At 42.9% G+C, this 20240-nt stretch overlaps 1 protein-coding gene and 2 non-coding genes across 18 annotated transcripts in view; all 3 read right to left on the reverse strand.

Annotated features, from left to right (window-relative positions):
• Positions 1-1183: 1183 nt before the first annotated feature.
• PUM1 (pumilio RNA binding family member 1) overlaps positions 1184-20240 on the reverse strand; it is a 128103-nt gene continuing 109046 nt past the window's right edge. For 11 of the 16 annotated variants that reach the window (XM_024766621.1, XM_024766620.1, XM_024766610.1 and 8 more), the window contains 6 exons: positions 18650-18784; positions 14590-14727; positions 12177-12302; positions 10863-10984; positions 6148-6340; positions 1184-3045 (listed from right to left, as the gene is read on the reverse strand). In XM_024766621.1, the coding sequence (XP_024622389.1) occupies positions 2914-3045; positions 6148-6340; positions 10863-10984; positions 12177-12302; positions 14590-14727; positions 18650-18784 (846 nt within the window). In that variant the 3' untranslated portion in view covers positions 1184-2913. The remainder of the gene's footprint in view (positions 3046-6147; positions 6341-10862; positions 10985-12176; positions 12303-14589; positions 14728-18649; positions 18785-20240) is intronic. The other 5 variants (XM_024766622.1, XM_024766614.1, XM_024766619.1 and 2 more) reach the window with 2 other exon arrangements.
• On the reverse strand, positions 5194-5278 carry LOC112414453 (small nucleolar RNA SNORD103/SNORD85). Its single transcript, XR_003006148.1, has one exon. It is a non-coding gene; the product is annotated as a small nucleolar RNA SNORD103/SNORD85 (small nucleolar RNA).
• LOC112414452 (small nucleolar RNA SNORD103/SNORD85) lies at positions 17675-17760 on the reverse strand. The gene has a single exon (XR_003006147.1). It is a non-coding gene; the product is annotated as a small nucleolar RNA SNORD103/SNORD85 (small nucleolar RNA).

Raw genomic sequence — 20240 nt, forward strand, 5'->3', positions numbered from 1 at the left:
ACACAATGAGTAGTGGGAGCCGTATGTGAACCCTGGTCTGATTCCAGAGCCACCTCCATCCAGCATGCTGTCTCTGGCAGGCCCACCAGCTACGGCCTGGGAAGAAGGTTGGGGAATGACCCGATTACAGTCACTAATGCAAAATCAGGTCCTGGACTTGAAACCTCCATTAGCTCAGCTACCTTTCTGTCCCTTTCTTCCCGGGACCCACGGGGCCTGCTAGTGACCGTCCCTCACCCTTGGGAGGGGACCATGCAAAAGTCCCTTCTGCAAGTTCCACTTTCAGCACCAACATTGGTCTAAGTTTCAGTGGTGCATTTTTGCCAAAGCTGCTTCTGAAGCAAAGGTGGTAAAGAAGGGAAGGCGGGCATCTTAAGGCACAGGTGACAGGTACCTCAGTGAGCTAGAGCCTCCTGAACTCAAAGCTGGAAGAGGTCCCTTATGTGAGGCTAAGATGAGCAACCTAGGATAATGGGCCAGCCTGGGCCGGCCCTGGTGTGTGGGCCCGTAAGGGCAGGGTGTGCAGAGAAGCAGCCCAGACAGAGGACAGGAAAGGGGACCTCAGGGCAGGGAGGCCTCGACAGATGCCTTACCTACTGCCCTGCCTCAGAAAATTAGGAGCCAACACTTGGCCAGGAGACATTTGTAATCTGTTGAATTCTAGTCTAGACCCTGGGCCCACAAATGGTGCAGAGGCCAGAGGGAGTGAATGAAGAGCACCGCAGAGAACCAGGCAGATCGTGGGGCTCAAGCTTTTTGAGAATGCACCCCATGATGTGTGTACAGACTCTGGGCCCAGGAAGGCGAATATTCTGATTTTTCAATAGCAGTTGGACATCCTGATTAATGTGGTTATGTCTTTGATTTTTTTGCGGTACGCGGGCCTCTCACTGCCGTGGCCTCTCCCATTGCAGAGCACAGACAGGCTCCAGATGCGCAGGCCCAGCGGCCATGGCCCACGGGCCCAGCCGCTCCACGGCATGTGGGATCCTCCCGGACCGGGGCACGAACCCGTGTCCCCTGCATCGGCAGGCGGACTCTCAACCACTGCACCACCAGGGAAGCCCTGTGTCTTTGATTTTGAAACAAAACACAAAACAAGCAGAAACAAAAAGGGACAAACAAGGAAAGGGCTGTCTGTCCTGGGGCACTATATTGGAGAAAATAATAATAAAGCACAAACTCAGATTCCAAAGTTCTGTATTTTTCAAAATAAAGATCACACATTGTTTAGAGACAATCTACACAAGAGTTACAAAAAATAGTTGCCCAGGCATAAGCATACACAGGTTTGTTAATTATACACATATGGTTACAAGTGTGCTTGCAAAAAAGTTCATTGGAAATATACACAAGGCTCTGGAAATGTACACCGTGTAGTGTTACAATTCTATATTCAAACAAGGAAAATTGACAGTATGTTACATTCACTTACAAGGAGACAAAATGCAAAATACAGTTCATCTTCTGTACAAAAAGGAAGGGCAATTCACACTTTACAAGGTGAGAGGGGCTCTGATTGTAAGGAAAGTCAGGGCGGGGCTGAACTTTGCACGTCCTTTTGACTGTCACAAAATAAGCAAAACATTACTTTTTTAGGATTAAAAAAAACCCAAAACCACTAGTATGAACTGAATCATCTTGAATAACATTTAGAAAGGATCTTGCTACTATCTGACTAGGTGACAAATAAAACCAAGCTATTTTTTTCTTTTTAAAAGTTAACTAGGCTGTATAAAGAACATTTATTCCTTCAAAAGAAAAAAAAAATTTACTTCTGGTTGAAATTACAATTTACAATATACAACACTATATGCTACGACCATAAAAGGTGTGAATATACACTGAATGCACAGGGCTGGCTAATTTTCTTTTCTTACCAAAAAACGTGTTTATGTTGATTCAAACTTCTCCACATTTACATTACAGGTATACAAATGTACAATTGTACAATCAAAAGTATGTTCGACTACTAGGGTACATTATAGATACAGATTAGACATCAAAACAAGAAAATACTACAAATTTGTATATATGCAAAGTCTACACCAAGTATACACTATATATTTATAGAAGCAAGACCAAAAGCAGAGTTGGATTTTTTTTTTCTCATGCTAAGTAATCAGATTTTGCCTTTCAATGTTAACAGAAAAAAATCCAGTAGGCAGTAAACAAGTATACCCGCCTGGCCTTGAAAGACATTCTGGGTGCTCACATCTCCTCCTCACAGAACAGACTACACTATTTTCTTCAGCACAGTAGTCTCCAAAAAAGGCAATTTTTAGAAGTTTCATAAACTTAATGTCATAAACTGAAGCTTTAGCAACTCTGAAAATGATTTTCATTTATATATATATATTTATATATATATATATTTTTTATAAACATTGTTAAATGCCAGTTTGGGGTCATTTAACTAAAATTCAAACTTCTCAGGTTTTTTTGTTTGTTTTTCTTTTTTACTAAAATGAGGAGTTGGGGAAGAGCTATTTGCAAAACTTGCCAGCGAGGCAAATGAGTTAAAAACCTTTTTTTTTTTTTTTTAAACTTTTTTGTTAAACCAACCACCCTGAAAGTTTCCACATGTGGAATATAGATACAACGTTGAACAAAATATGTGGCCTCCCATGTACATTGGTTACCTATGTACAAGTATCCTATACACCAGTAAAACAACAGGGCAATTAGTCAATTAAAAAAAATAATTAGTACATGTTATGCATAATAAAATTAAACAAATTTACAAAGGCTTTTCCACTTGTGGATTTGATTCCTTTTTTGGGAGGAGAGGGTAATCCTGGAGCAACCATTTACCCATTTCAGATTCTACACTAGAATATTTCTGGTTGCTGGTTGGATTCACCAGTGGGCCAGTGAGGTCAGTGGGAACAAGGGGACGGGGGAGACACTGCCTCAGATAATACCATTAGGGGGGCCACAGATGGGCCCTAAGTCAACGCCATTCTTCATGTAGTATTTCTCCAGCTTGGCCAGAATGTGCTTGCCGTAAGTGTACTTGCGAAGAGTCGCGATGTGAGGCCGGATCTGGGGAGAAAGCAGAGTCCGTGTCACTCTGGCCTGAGGCAGGTTCAGGCGGGCTCCTGGGTAACCTGCTCCCAGGCACCACAGGGCGCCCGCCAGCACGCACGCCTCACAAGCAACACCTTTCACTGGCTCAACCCGAGCCCCTGAATTCTCAGGCTGCACTGACCGAACAGATGAGGGGAGCAGCTCCTAGCCTAAGTGCTGAGGCAGGACCTGAGAGCTCTGGAGGTCAGACGGCCACAGACCACTTCCGCAACAGTATGTGGAGAAAGCGCATCCCAAGACTGACAATCACACTGTCCACCACCGCCTGCGCTGCATCGCCCTCAAGGAGGCTTTTGGCCCCTCTGGTCCCTCGCAAGGCACCTCAGCTCTCCTGAGCAGCGGGAGTTTCTTTCTGGGCACCACGAATCCTGTGCTCTCCAGTCCATAGAGAATCACAAAAAGCTACTAATGATGACAATAAAAATGACTAATATAAGCCAAGCACAGTTCATTTCGAAGCTTCCTAAGAGAGGTGTGATTATCCCCGTTTCACTGACGATAAAATGGAGGCACAGTGGGTAAGTCACTCATCTAAAGTCAAATGGCTAATAAGGAAGGGACAGCAGAGGTATGGGAACCCCACTGTCTAGCTACACCAGAAATTTTTTTTCCTCCAGAAATTATTCTTCTCCCCACTGTCTCTCATGGCTCTACTCCAGTCTCACCCTTCACCCTCTCCAAGCACGCTCGGATCAGCCCTACGAGCATCTCTTCTGTTCTCTGGGCAGACCCACGTCCGCAAGTCCTGTGCATCCCAGACAACTCGGGAGGCGCTTCCTCTCTGGAACCCCCTTTCCTCTTCTGTGAGTTCATGGAGCCTTCTCCATACCTCAGCTACAGCACGTAGCACACTGTGTTCACCATCATTTGCATAACCACCAACCGTCCACAGAGACGGTGAAGACCCACAACATTAACCTGCTCCCCATCGCAGCTCGCGCTTATACTCAGAACACAGGACAGTGCACCAGGGAAGACGGATGCTCTCAAGCCTGAGCGCTCTGGGCAGACTATTTTGTCTGTTTCGTTGTGCCCTCAAAGCAAAGAAGGATCAAGTGGCGCTAGAAACCATTTCTGCACCCCACACAGGACACAGACCTGTATCAGCTATTATATTCTCACCTAGGAGCCTGTCTGGAAAACTTTTCAGAACTTGGCTCAAATTCCGAGCTGTGACCCAGACCATTTGCCTAACCTTCCTAAACGCATCTATAGAAAGGATGCCACACTTTCATTTGGTTTGCAGTCTGGACTCTATACACAACTGATGTTTTGGTCACTAGAACTGGAGGCTCCAGACCCCCCTTGCTTTTGGTAGCTCTTCTTTTAGAAACTAAGTGAAATTCAATTCATTCACCTGTCTCTCCCCAGGAATGGCTCACTGGTAAGACCACTTAACCTTTACACCTGTCCTCTTCCAGTCAAAAAACTAACAACCCATGTGCGTGTACGACATTGCTGAACTCCATTTTTCACTTGATTTAAAGGAAATGCTGAACTATTCTAACAGTCCCCCGTCCAAGTCCTCACCGCCTCATCTCCCGCTGCCGCCCCTCCTCCAAGTTACTCATCAGCCAGGACCATTATCTGAAACGTAAATGTGATTCTGGCACCACAGCCCTGTCCCACTGGACTTGCTGTACTTCTTCAAATACACTGTCTTGTCTCCTGCTTCCAAACCTTCAAGCTCTAGGTTCTCTCTGCCTGGAAAAGGTTCAGGGCTTTATTCCAATGTCACTCTCTTGGGGAGCCTTCTCTGCACCCCACAATAGAAGAGGCACCCTCCATATTCTCCCACAGCTCTCCCCAGCATCAGTGTAACCATCTATGACACTGCTGTGTCTACCAACACAGGGCCCTGATAAAGGAGCGCTTGCTGTAGAGCATGTGTGCTTGTTAACTATTTGTTGAATGAATGAATGAATGAACTCCCAACCTGCCGTGTGTCTCCAACATTCCCTCTGCCTTCACCAGCGTCCTGACATGCCCGTCTGAGTCTCACGGCTTAAGGACTTTGGACTCCCCAGCCTTCAACTGCCATTGCTGACACCAGCGCAGCGTTCTGTTGTGTTTTGTTTTGAACTGGAAGTGGTGGGTGCCTCGTCTGGCTCAGAACTTGAGTCCATAACAGAGATTCTCTTAACTGAACTTTGTTCTCAGAGAGGGCAAGTGGCTCATCATTGCCAGACCACGGCCATCCCCTCCATCGAGAAGGGCTGAGTGAGTTCAGAGCCCAAAGGCTGAGGGTTCAGATCAGCAGCACCTGAAGGCTCACGGCACTGCCTAGCGCAGACACAGCACGGCACACCTGCCTGTGGGCTGGTCAGGCTTCCCGGGCCCCGTGGTCTGTGTGGGGCCCGTTGGACCTGCTCCATGACTGCTCTGAGGCCATCGGCCTCTTCACGTGCTCTCTGTGCCAGCTCCCACTCACAGCACCCAAACAGTTCAGATTTCTGTCCCTTTTTTCCTAACTCTGCAGCCCAGACTTCTCCTCCTGCAAAGCCTCCCCTGAAAGCCTCGGGCACGTGCTCTCACGTCTCACCGCTGCTTCCCGTCACCCTTCCCCACGTGTGCTCCGTGGGCAGGGCTCAGTCTCGGCCATCTCTGTGCTGATGTCTGGCACACAGCGGGCACCAGGTCAACGCGCCAGGCCAGGCGCTGCCCTGGGCAGGCGCTCATTCAGTAAATAGTGGTGGAATGAATGATGAAAGGGAAGAGGGAGGAAAGGAAATAAGGCAAGCAGGTTGATTTGCTGAACCGAGAAGCTGGTCTCCTAGGAGCCAAGGGGTAGAAACATGGGCTTAAGATCGGGGAGGGGACTCCCTCACAAAGACTGAGTTTAACACTCACACCAGTGAGTTACTGATAGAGGGCCGGCAAACACAGGGATAATGGCCATTCCAGATAAAAGGAAAAAGAAGCATAGCATGAGACACAATCCAGTGACAAACTCTGCAAAAAGAAGCAAGATGCCCACCCTCCTTTACATTTCAGAAATGAGAAGAACCAAGGGCCCTGCACTTTCTCTCTGGTTGAGATCTGCACAAACTGGCCTACCTTATGCATGACGATCTTCCTCTGGGCTGGCTCTGCCACATCAATCATCTTCTGGACCACATAGTTGGCGTACTGGTCCTTCATCATGGTGTATAAGGCACTGTGGGGACCATCGTTCATGGTGCACACCTCGTCGATGAGCACAGCGCGCTCCGTACGGGAGGCATGAGTGACACACTTCTCCACGACATTGCTGTAATGAGATAAATCCAGGGACAACTCTTAGAGGGACCCTGTTAGGCTGTGCTTGTCTGGCCTCTGCCCTGACCTCAGGATCAGCAGCAAAAGAGCTCTTAATATTTTTGGCAGATTAATTCCTCTTCTGTTTGGCTCTATGAGACTCTACCTTTGCCATCTGTGACTTCCAATGTGAACCATGGCCGAGACCAGGTCTTGGAGGATACCAGAACCCAACCCTCTAACAGGTGAGGGTAACAAGCCCAGGTAAGTGAAGGTTCACAAGACTCGTTAACAGCTGAATTGGTTAATGAGCGTAATTTCAACAGGTATCAGAATCTATCAATCCTTTGCTCACCTCTGTGAGCTTAATGAGGCCAGGAACAAGTCTCACTTACATCTAGATCTCTAGTGCCAAGCACAGAGCCTGGCACTACAGACTTGGTCTACAGACTTATTGGGTGAAGGAAGATACAAGTAGGAACCACAGCCCTCATTCAACTACTTCACGCTGCCTCTGAAGAACAAGAAGAACCCCCAGGTATGTCTGCATTTCTAAACACTTCACAGATGTATCATCTTGGGAAAGGAAAGAAAGAAGTGTGGTTACATTAAATCAGAGTTCTTCTACAATCCAGAGGGGCTGCAGGAGCTGATGAAATTACACCCGGCCATGCTCAAGGGCACTCACCATCCAGGAGTGACTGACTACTCGTGAATGTTTGGTTTTGTTAAGTCAGCACTACTCTGCACCTGTGGCTCTGTGGGTATGACGAAGTTGTGTGATGTCAAAGAACAAGAGCAATACTTATTCTTTGTATTTGTATTACTGGAGCCAATACTTCGCAGAGAGAGCATTTGGTAGGTGGGCCTCGCAAAGAGTTCATGACTGGGGGAAGAGCTGCTCTGGACCACAGGATACTCAGGTAGAAAAGGAACCTTCAAACCTAGCTAATGCAGAAAGCTCTTTTCTGACAATCCTGAAAGACGGCCATTTAGCCTCTGCTTAGGAATTTCCAGTGACTTGGAAGTGATTCTAGGGCATCCTACCATACGAGTGAACGGCTTTGTTAAACATTCTTTACATACTGAAATAAAATGTGCTTCCCTGAAATTTCACCCATTTGTCTTAATTTTGCCTTCAAGGGCTGAAAAAAGGATGTGTATACCCACTCCAGAAGCACCAAAAAAGCAGAGATAGTGTCTTACTCCTTCTTTCAAAGGTCAGCCCCCTCAATAATTGAACAGTCATCACAAATAACCATCACCAGAACAAGTCCCTATTCCAGAGGTTTTTAAACCATAAGAAGGTGTTGCTTCCATGGAGCTCTGACAGGACCCCCTCCATGTTACCTGGTTTAGCGTACTGAGTATTTATTATTCACATGCTTTTATTTAGAAAACAAAATTCTCAAGCTAAATGTCCAAGAACTACCATCCTACCAGATATTTTTTCGATCTTCCTTCTTAAGATACACAGAGTAAATCAACTGATAATCAATCAGGTTTAATTAAGACAACAGCCTCTCCCTTCTGATACAGGAGCAATATGGGAAAACTTTTACCCCCACCTTCCTTCCACAGCACTATGCAATTCTAGCACAAGCTGAAGGTGTGGCATGTGGAAGTGAATCTCCTAATAGCCACCGCCTTCTCCCTTAGCAGAAAAGGGAGTTAAGACATTACTGAGCTGGTTCAGTAGCACAAAGCCAGTCACGATCTCCAAATGTTCAGGCAAAGAACTCATCACTTTTTAGAACTGCCTGGCTGGGTTGTACCTTCATCCACCCGAGGACTGCTTCCCCTACAAAGTGGTCAGGATTAGAATAGGATTTTCTACTTAACTAGGTTGCAGACAGGACACACATTCTTCTGGGTGGAGGACTGAATCCTCAGCAGTGACCTGTCTTCCAAGAAAGTAAGCAGGTAGATCAGCTACCACCACTTGGTAGGATCACTGATCAGGATCCCACTTGGCCAAAGGCTTCCTTCCACCGTAACACACAATCCATATTGTTCCAGTCTTTAAAGTCTATTCTAGCGTTTCTGAAACTGTGGTTCCCAACCCATTTATGGCGGAGGAAATCAACTTAGTGATTTGAGACTCGTTTTTTTTTTAATGAAACAGAACAGTAAGTGTCCGAATTAATTATGAGCAATATATCCTCAGTTACACGTGCATGCACATGCCTATGCACTCAAAGTCAATGAAATATTTACTTTGTATTCCGTATTAACATCCAAAATGTCATAAGGTCACTAATCTGTTTAATTGATTTGTTTCTATTATTTGATTTTCAAATTTACTGGCTCCTTCTTCTGTTATCTCTAATTTACTGTTGAAGCCATACACTGAATTTTATTTCAGATGTTATATTATTTTTCTACTCTGTAATTTCCATGTTATTCTTTCTATAATAAAGCTTCTAATTCTCTACTAACATTTATCTTTTCATTATAAGCATATTTTCCTTTACATCCTTGAGTATAATTAAAATACTTTATAATACTTTAAAATACAGTATTTTAAATACTAATTACTTCAAAATATAGTAACTTTATAAAATGCTTTATAATCCTGCTCTGCTAACTCCAACATCTGGGTGGTATAAAACTGTTCATAGGGGTTTTTTCTATTTTTTCTTTTTTCCTGAGTATAGGCCACATATTCCTGTTATCTAGACATGGCAAACGATGCACTGAATAAACGGCCCTGTCATATTCCTCCTCCGAGTGTTACTCCTTCACCCCCCCCCTTTTTTTGTACGCAGTTAACTTGGCTGAACAAAAACTGCAAAATTCTCCCATGCAGTAGGCAGCAGATGAAACCTCAGTTCAATTCTTTTAGCCTTAGTTGGGTCGCCTTGAGTTTGTCCTATACAAATGAGGTTCAGGAGTCAACCAGATATTTAGAAAGTTTAAATTTAGGCTTCCTCCTCCTCCCTGGTTCTCTTCCTTTCCAGGATTCCTCCCCTGTCATTTTGTCACTCCCATGGTCATCATTTTGTAACTTTCCTAATTATAGTCAATACCGTATTATAAATTTCAAAGTTGCTAACAGGCTAGATCCTTAAGGGTTCTCAACATAAAAATGATAATTATGTAACATAACAGCTCATGCTACTGTAGGAATCATATTACAACATATAAATGTATCAAACCAACACGTTGTACACCTTGAACTTGCACGATGTTACATGTCAATTATATATCTCCCCCTCCCCCAAAAAAGGAGGGGGAGGAGGACGGGGAAATTTCCCCAGTGCAATTAACCTTCTTCCAAGTATCAACAACCTCCCCTACTCCTCTCTGGTTATCTCCCTGCTCTCTAATGTCTTCAGGTAGTTTTGGGCATTTTGTCAACAATTTATTAGTTGTTATCTGTGAGAGGATTGGGCCCAAAGTAGCTCCTAGGTCATTATCAGACCACAACTCTATTATAATATTAATACTTAACACTATATCCAAGAGTGAGATAGTAAATACACTGAACAAGAAAGTAAATAAGATAGCAACCCCAAAAAAAGAACTAAGAGATTCTGTCCCCTATTTCCCTGATCCCGACAAATGTCCAAAAATAGCAATACAAGGTCTAAGAGATGACCCTGATGTGCTTATTAGGCTGTTGAGACACTGGCTCTGTGAGTGCTTTTATTTCTTTTCTCTATTTTCCATGCTGTAACGTTATAAGATTTCACAAATTAAAAGTGAACAATTTAAAAAATCAAGGTTGTATGTCACACCTGCCTTGCAATTTATTTTAAAAACTAGAGAAGAAAAATATTCCAAAAATACAGAATACTATGTTATGTGTATGATAGGATATACAGACTCTACTCAGAGTATCACACCACTAAGCCGCTGGAGGGCCATTCATTCATTCGGCTGCACCTGGTCTTAGTTGCGGCATGCGGGATCTTTACTTGTGGCATGCGAACTCTTAGTTGCAGCATGTGGGATCTAGTTCCCTGAGCAGGGATCGAACCCGGGCCCCCTGCATTGGGAGCGCAAAGTCTTAGCCACTGGACCACCAGGGAAGCAACAATTTCTTCTCCAACCTCTGCCACTTATAAGTTACCTAAGACATCTTTCACAACCTGGGAATAACTAGTACATTTTATTCTTGGGCTGGTATGATATGAAGACTGAAAAGAGATTTTTAAAAATACTAAGGCCTATATATAGATACGGTCACCTGCCCCTTAATTCAGGTATCAAAAAGGAAATTGAGTAAAGAACATTTCACAATTCCAAACAAGTAAGTTACTAAAATACCCAGTTTACCGAAGTACAAAATGTATATGCTTCAGAAACATATTCCCCAAATTTCAAAGTGGCGAACTCTGGGGGAGTGAGGAGCCCACTAAGAGATGTCTTATGTTTCATACTTTGTAGCAGAACGCTTTGACTTTTTTTAGCTATGTATACTTTGAGGAAAATAAACATGAAAACAAGAAAAGTATGAAAATTTCTCTAGAGCTGAAACACTATTTAATCATCTCTTCTGGAAAACAGTCTGAGTAATTCAAAGCACATACCTCGCAAATTTGTGCTGACTCAATACAAGTACATTCCCTCGAATTTCTGCTACAATTTTACTTTTATCCTCAGGACGACCATGCTCCAACACATGCTGGATTACATAATTTCCATATTGATCCTATTTGAGAAACAACAAGAGAAATTTTAAAATTTATATATAAACAGGCTCTATGTTACTTAAATCCTTATATCTAATCAACACCCATCTTCCTGTAAGACCATGATGGCTTACCTGAACACTAATGAACACGTAAGAATTTTTTAAATGGATAGGTAGTGACAATTTTTCCCTGTCATTACAAAACAGGAACACATTATTACTAGACAATGGAATGTTTCTATATATATATATATTTATGCCCAAAGGTCCTAGTCAGGGTCTTCCTAAAGTACTATACACAAAAATGTAGGCCTCTTCTCATTTAAAAAAAAATAAAAAAGAAGAGAAAGTAGGTGGGAATAAAGAGCTATTTTTCTCTCTAACAGAAATATACAAATGGGTCTGTGTGCCTGTCTTTAACAAAGAAAAACTGGAAATACTCACAACACCTAATTAAATAACATTACAAGCACGCAATGGAGATACTCATCTAAACTGAAAGATGCTCTGAAAGAATAAGTGTGTGTGAGCAAGGAATTCCAAAGGCAGAAACATTTATTTGTGAGATGTAAAAAATTAAAAGTGCACATAGAATGCTTTTTAAGAAGCGCCTATGCCAAATGTGCCTGCTTCTGGACAGCAGGGTTATGGGTGGTTTCTTCTGTTCTGCTGCTACTTTCTGTACTTACAATCTTTTCTACAATGAATACTTAATACACTTATAATCTCACATCTCTCACCAAAACAAGCAACAAACACTGCCCAAAAATTGCTTCAGGACAACATACTCTATGTAGGAAGTGTTCAAACAGTATGATATGGGAGACAATTTTAGTAAGAAGCAAGATAAAGTACCAAAGCTAGAGAGAAGAAATCAACTAATCCACTTAGTTCATTTGCAAAGATGAAACTGATAGACTAAATGGCCTGCCTAAGTGGCCACAGCTAGCTTAATCCATGACAGAGTTCTGGCTTTTGACAGTTCTTGGCAGATCTCTTGATGAATCAGAGGCAGATCTCAACTCCAAGGCTAGGGTTCTACTCATTACCCCTATTCATAAAACACGAACCAGGCTGGTGCAAATGAAAACCTGCCCAGAGCTTCAATGGGCATTTTAAGCACATTAACCTCTTCTGGAACAGATACCTGGGCTAAGAAAACACAAAAGCCCACAGGTGTTTGCAGTTACTCTACTGGCAACTCCACTACCTGTACAAGTTGCTCTGTGTGCTGGTGAAGCTCCTCTAAAATAGGGAGTGTCTGGTCAGGGAGACAGTGCTCCAGGATCCTCTGAATCACTCGGCAGCCATAAGGATGTGTGGACAAAGCAAACACCTAGGGCAGACCAACACAAACAAGAAAGCCAAAAATAACAGTTGCCACTTTCAGTGCTCCAGTATTGTTTACATACATTATCCCATTAACCTTCCCAATGACTCTGAGAGATAATCATGATTAAAACTGAAGCTCCTAGAAGTTTACATAATGTGCCTACAGTCATATAGGTAGTAAATGACAGAGCCAGGATTTTATTTCTGACTCCAAAGCCCAAATTATAAGTATGGCCTTTAAGTTCTCTCTACGTACAATAAGGTGAGCATGTTATGTGTGAGGATAAACTTATTTCTTAAACCCATTCTAGGAATTCATAGATGTACATAAATTCAGAGCTAAGAAGGACCTTATTGAGAAAAAGCTTATTTAGAAAGGAACAGAGAACTGGTCAAGGTCATAGAAAACACACTTAGTTACGAGTCCACAGTGTCAAAGGATGGGTTTAAAAACAGAAAAAAGAAGGGCTGGGATCAAAGCCTGAATGCTTTCACATAACTACACTGTAATGTTCTGAATTTTAGCTTTATAAAAACGCTAAACACTCACAGTCTGGAAAAACTTGACTTACTTCACTCAACATTATGTTTCAAATATTTACTTATAATACTATGGGCTTCTATCGTTTATTCTGTATATCTGTATAGTATAATGTTGGGAAAATATGTGGCTTGTTTTTTGCGGGGGGTTCCAATCCTCTCCTGATGGACATCTGGTTTATTTAGTCTTTTCCTATTAGGAGAATAATGCTGCTTTAAACATGTCTAAATACATCTCATGGTATACATGACCAAACATTTCATCAGGTATATACCTAGGCCAGGAGTGCTAGATCACAAGAAATATAAATGTTGAACTTTAAAAGATACTAAATTATTTTCCAAAATGGGTCCATTCCCACCAGCAGTGTATCCAGATCTCACATCCCTGCCAGTACATAGTAACCAATGGTAGAAAATGGTCTACGGGACTTCCCTGGGGGTCCAATGGTTAACACTCCACGCTTCCACGGCAGGGGGGCACAGGTTTCAATCCCTGGTTGGGAAACCGAGATCCCACAAGCCGCGTGGTGCGGCCAATAAGAAAAAGAGAGAGAGAAAAGAAAGAAAATGGTCTACTATCTGTGGTCTTAGTTTGCATTTTCCTGATTACTAATGGAATTTATTTTTTCATATGTCTACCAGCAATTTGTGTTTCTTCTGTCTATTCAGGCTTTAAGCCCATTTTTGCATTAATTTGTATTGTTCTCCTTGATTTCAGGAGTTCTTTATATATTCTGGTTATCAATTCATTGGCATTTTCCATCTTGAAAATATTATCTCCCATTCAGTGGCTTAATCCTTTTACTTTCTTGTATATTTCACACACACACAAAAATGTAAAGATAAACAGATCTACTCTTTTCTTAATTAACTCAGAAAATCCCAATAACCCTCAAGTTAGTGTCTGTAATCTACTTAACCACTGTAGTTTAAGTGAGCAAAACCTAAACAATCCTAAAATCCCATTTCGATCTAGGCTCTTTAGCAGTACCCATGACTACACCTGAAAATCTATTTGGTATTTCCAATTTTTCCCTTTTCAAAAACAAAAACAATTTCACACACCCAAAAAGATGTATTTTACTCTCTTGTCCCACCTAGCTTAGGAGACTGGGAGAAGGTTGTTTTTTGGCAAAAGAAATTAATGATAACAGCCAACTGAGGGGCAATTCTGGAAAAACTAGGGTATGACAAAATATCAACTCTGCTTGGAAGCTAGCGCTAAAAGCACACTAGTCCTTACGATATGTAAGTAAATAGGAGAAACTGGAAGCTATCTCTGGTTGTGTGCCACTTAACAGAGTTCAAACCAACCTGATCACTGCCCCACCCAACCCCCACCAAATTAAGGAGCACCTTGTTATTTTAAAGACATAGTGACACATAACCTGTAAGATTAGTTCTGTAAATGACCTAAATTTTAAAATATGATAAAAACTTTTAAATATCAAGATAAACAGTACTTAACCAAAGGAAAAAATTTATTCTTCAAGTATCTGATGACAGTACCTCATCCTGACATGAGCGGATATCTGCATTAATGATGGAGAGAACACCCATGGACAATTAAGGGAAGAACCTTGGGTGCACGGAGCTAGGTACCTGACCCCACTGAATAGGACTACTACTTACTGCAGTCTAAAGTACACTAAGCTCTTTAGAACACTCCACAAACCCCATCCTGTTCTCTGCTCACAATGGAAACATCCATCAACTTGTTTCCCTTATTTCTTTCCTAAGGCACTTACCTGTCCCTTAAACGCATCGATGATAAACTGCAAAGATTGGGGTTGCACACATTCAATGCATTTCTGAACCACGTGATTGCCATTCTGGTCTTTCACACACTTCAGAACATGGCCATCTAGCTCCCGAACCATCTCATTCTATTGGAGACAAGGAAAGAAAGCACCACCAGAATCACAGAGAGCAAACACCTGGACGGTCAACGTTCTCCTCACCAAACACAAAAGCACTGAGCAGGGAATCCGTGACAATTAAAGTGGGACAACTCAGCTGTGGCACTCTGACAACCTGGTAACAAACGAAGACTGGAGTTCTTTCACATGTTAACAAACTTCCTATAATAATAACCAGTCTTTTTTTTTTTTTGATTCTTTTCTTTTTTAAAAAAAAAAATTATTTATTTATTTTTGGCTGCACTGGGTCTTTGTTGTTGCACGGGGGCTTTCTCTAGTTGCAGAGAGAGGGGGCTACTCTTCGTTGCAGTGTGTGGGCTTCTCATTGCAGTGGCTTCTTTTGTTGCGGAGCACAGGCTCTAGGCGCACGGGCTTCAGTAGTTGTGGCTCGCGGGCTCTAGAGCTCAGGCTCAGTAGTTGTGGCGCGTGGGCTCAGTTGCTCCATGGCATGTGGGATCTTCCCAGACCAGGGCTCGAACCCGTGTCTCCTGCATTGGCAGGGGGAGTCTTAACCACTGTGCCACCGGGGAAGCCCAATAATAACCAGTCTGAAGAAAGTTCTCTAACTTGCAAAAGACCTGTCTGGGAGTTACCAAAAAAGTGCAGTCATCTTCAAATTATAAACGAGCCGATATCAAATCAACTACACTGTATTAGAGAATTTCACATACAATTCATCATGTTTTCACCATGAGAACCCTGTAAGGTACATACTACTAAAAGTGAGAGTAGTTCATCTAGAGCTTACTCTAGGCTAAGCAGACCTCTAAATGCTTAACACGCTTTGACTCACCATCCGCCTCACAATCCTGTGCAGCAGACACTATGACAGAGGAGGAAATCAGGGCACAGACACGTTAGCTGACTTGTTACAAATCACAGACCTAGACTTGCTCCTATTCACACCCAAGCAATCTGATTCCTGTGTGTGGCAAAACAGACCATGTCAGCAAACCACCTGTCAAATATTACCCTGCACCCCTTCCTCCACCCATATATGTGAATATATGAAGATATTGAGTCTGAGAGGGGTTAAGTAATGTACTAAAACTACAGACAGTGACTGAATCAGAATTCTAGCCCGGTCTGTGACTCCAAAATGATCTTCCCACCAGGCCAGACTGACTGCAACGTCAGCTTGAGCAATACTCTCAGTTAATGAAAAGTGTCCAAACTCAGGGAAATACAGAAGGCCAGGGACTTCCCTGGTGGTGCAGTGGTTAAGAATCCGCCTGCCAATGCAGAGGACATGGGTTTGAGCCCTGGTCTGGGAAGATCCCACATGCCGCGGAGCAACTAAGCCCACGCGCCACAACTACTGAGCCTGAGCTCTAGAGCCCGCGAGCCACAACTACCGAAGCCCATGTGCCTAGAGCCCGTGCTCTGAAATGAGAAGCCACTGCAATGAGAAGCCCACACACCGCAAAGAAGAGTAGCCCCCGCTCGCCACAATTAGAGAAAGCCCGTGTGCGGCAGTGAAGACCCAATGCAGCCAAAAATAAATAATTTTTTTTAAAAAAAGGCCAGACAATGATTGACTCTGTGTGTGTGTGTGTGTGTGTGTGTGTGTGTGTGTGTGTGTGTGTAGGTGCGTTGGGATTTTGACTGGATCCCATCCCCACTGTGTGTGTGTGTGTGTGTGTAGGTGTGTTGGGATTTTGACTGGACCCCATCCCCAAACTTGCTGCCTCAGGTCTCAGGCATACTTACGCTGAACACCTGTACCACGGCTGGGCCCTGGTACTTGCTGCCCAATTTCCTTGCTATATACAACCTCTATATATTGGTTCCACTGTGCTGACTCCATATTTATGGTAGAAGACTACAAGCCAGTTTATAACGGTGACATTTGTGAATGCAATGTCTTAAATCCCTGAGATGTTAAACATGTCAAAGCAACTAAATGATTTTCTAATTAAAGAAATTCAAGACTACAACGCCAGGGACTAAACAAGCAAAACACAAGAGACTCAGGAAAGTTTCCTGAAGCAATTAATCAAATGTCAGAAAAGAATAATTTACTACGGAAATATAATTATAGGAATGATAAATAGAGAAGAACGCCTATATAAAGATAAACACAAGGGACACTTCTAATAATCAAAATGAAGGGGAGGGGGCTTCCCTGAATATTTTCTTGAGCCCAAAGAGGTAAAAACTCCACTGGAGATGAGTTTATTTCGGCTAAAATACACTTACATCTGGAAAAGAGTAAATTATTCATACCAGGAGCAGTAGTTTAGACCCAGAACAAGAATCACAGAGAAACCAGACCAGGAAAAGATATGCAGGAATAGCAGGTAGAAAGGACAATTGCCAGGGGGAAAGGAAAGGGGGGCAAAAACTACTACAATGTAGCCATTGCATCAGAAAAACAAAAAACAAAAAAACAGTAAAATCTGAAAATCTGGAGACAAAATCAACAATTTATCATAATCCTGGGAGAGGGCAAAGATGGGGAAAATACCTGGGAAACCGTAATTTCCTGCTTGCTTTCAGTAAGCGGGCATTATGGTCAAAAGAGGAAAAAAAGTTCCATATTCAAATCAAACAAGAAAATTAAAGAGGAAAGATTCACCCATCAAATTTTCATCCCTCAACATCCCAGGGAAAATTAAAACTGACAATGATCTGAACATTAAAAGAAAACAAACTAGTAGCTTCACCCCTGCTTCTAATTACTCACACACAGCACCCCTATTACTGCTGTATTTCCAGTACTGGCACTAAATGAATGAACTCCCAACCTGCCGTGTGTCTCCAACATTCCCTCTGCCTTCACCAGCGTCCTGACATGCCCGTCTGAGTCTCACGGCTTAAGGACTTTGGACTCCCCAGCCTTCAACTGCCATTGCTGACACCAGCGCAGCGTTCTGTTGTGTTTTGTTTTGAACTGGAAGTGGTGGGTGCCTCGTCTGGCTCAGAACTTGAGTCCATAACAAAAGATTCTCATTACTGAACTTTGTTCTCAGAGAGGGCAAGTGGCTCATCATTGCCAGACCACGGCCATCCCCTCCATCGAGAAGGGCTGAGTGAGTTCAGAGCCCAAAGGCTGAGGGTTCAGATCAGCAGCACCTGAAGGCTCACGGCACTGCCTAGCGCAGACACAGCACGGCACACCTGCCTGTGGGCTGGTCAGGCTTCCCGGGCCCCGTGGTCTGTGTGGGGCCCGTTGGACCTGCTCCATGACTGCTCTGAGGCCATCGGCCTCTTCACGTGCTCTCTGTGCCAGCTCCCACTCACAGCACCCAAACAGTTCAGATTTCTGTCCCTTTTTTCCTAACTCTGCAGCCCAGACTTCTCCTCCTGCAAAGCCTCCCCTGAAAGCCTCGGGCACGTGCTCTCACGTCTCACCGCTGCTTCCCGTCACCCTTCCCCACGTGTGCTCCGTGGGCAGGGCTCAGTCTCGGCCATCTCTGTGCTGATGTCTGGCACACAGTGGGCACCAGGTCAACGCGCCAGGCCAGGCGCTCATTCAGTAAACGGTGGAATGAATGAATAAGAGGGTGCAAGTGAAGAAAACTGGAAGGTGGGTTGGAAAAAAGTTTTGTCTGTTGAGGTGGTCAGTTCAGGTAGAAGAAAAGGACAACCTTACCTGCTTCAACTCTTGCCAAACAAAAAACCCACCTCTAAAATCACACCTACTAAAGACTAAGGTCTGGTCAAAGGGAAAAGTGTTTGAAACCACTGGTTTTAACACAAGACACTTGATCCACTATAAACTTACAAAATTAATTGTACAGTTCATGCCTGCCATGCACAGAAGGTAGCCACAAGCACCAAAGAAAAACTGTGAGAGAAAACTAAAGACTGACAAACTTACGAGGTTCACTACATGTACCATGAAGAAACATCAAACACCAAGAGAAAAGTTAAAGGGGAAACTTACAATTACCTGCTGGTCTGAGGGAATAAACTCAAGAGCTTTCTGGATAACACGGCAGCCATACATCTGCAGTGCCAGTGACAGGACATGGCCTCGAATCCGTTCAGCCAAAGCCAGCTTCTGTTCAAGGCTGCCAAACTAGACATAATGTGTGGGTGAACACCATTACTTAGGTAGAAAGAAAGAAACCAGAGAAAGCAAAGCATTCATTATTCTGTATCAACCATTGGCATACCTCTTTTAGCCCTGTATTCTATGATAAACTAAACCTTTTATTTAAAAAGCCTTTGTTTCTTCAAACTAGTGGTTATCAGCCTCTGATTATGAGGAACTCTTTAATGTTAAAAAACTTCTCAGATATCCAACTGGAGTGGTTTCACTACTAGTATCTGCTAAACAAATAGGCAATTCCTCAAAGCTGTCCTTAACTCACCAATACTATTAAATATACCTATATGTCCAAGAGCATTTACATTTATTCTTAAAACAATAGTACATGTGGAAGACATTGTTTATTACGGCTTTAGACAATGTCTGGGGAAGATTCAAGAACTTCTTGCAACAAATCTACATCACTTCAGTTGTCTGAGCCTCATAAGCTGAAAACAAGTTCTTCTTTCATCTCTATGAAGTTTAAGCCAAAGCACACATGCACACTGCTCTGAATATACTGTTCTCTAGTACTATAAGAATTGATGATGTCTATTTATACAAGTCAACAGAATAGGGGGAAAGTTAGTAAAATCAAGGGGTATGACAGCACAATGTTAAAACTCTTCCTAGAATGTTTCTCCATCCCTGGCTTTTTATTTTCATTTGAATAGCATGTGAGACTGGAAGAGACTTTATGAATAAGGCTGCCCAACCCACTCATTTTCCATACAAGAGAACTGAAGCCCAGGGACATTCTCTACGTCAGAGAAGTTCTCTAGCTTGTCCCAAAATCATACTGCTATAACCCACTGTTCATTCAGCCACCCCTAGCTGCATTAACCTCTGGAGCTGGAGATCTCTCTATTTTTATATCTGTGACAAAACAGCAGTAAAACGGCATTCGAAAGTCAAAATTACAAGAGTCGTGTTTAGGCTGATATCTTAATCCGTAGCTGGAGAATTCAGAGTCAAAGAACTTAGGTCTTTATGAGAAAAGCTGGGAAGATAGAGGCTGTGAGTGAGCCATTTTTTAAAATCTTCACACAAACCAAACAAAGTAAGATGTAAGAAGTTTACAAATTTCTTTTGTTGGGGGGCAGGTAATGTGCAGAGTTGCAGCATTTTCCCCCTGTACCAGATGTTTCATCTCAATGCTTCACTCCTTTCTGGATTTATAATGGGGTTGTTGATACCAGTACACCACAGCTACAATGATTAGCAAAAAATCCCTACGTTTCTGACATTTTAGTTTAGAAGAGGAAATAGACATTAATCCAACAATCTCGTTAATCCTTTCCAAGGAAAATGATAACAAGAGTGGACACTATCCACATTAATGAAGGAACAATAAGGAACCAAGGCTGAAGGATCACCCAAGAAGCAGCATTTAACAATCCTCATGACTGTGGTTTATGATGAAAAACACCAGAGTTGGTATTCA

The sequence above is a fragment of the Neophocaena asiaeorientalis genome, unplaced genomic scaffold (assembly GCF_003031525.2).
Source record: "Neophocaena asiaeorientalis asiaeorientalis breed wild unplaced genomic scaffold, Neophocaena_asiaeorientalis_V1.1 scaffold79, whole genome shotgun sequence".
NCBI lineage: Eukaryota > Metazoa > Chordata > Mammalia > Artiodactyla > Phocoenidae > Neophocaena > Neophocaena asiaeorientalis.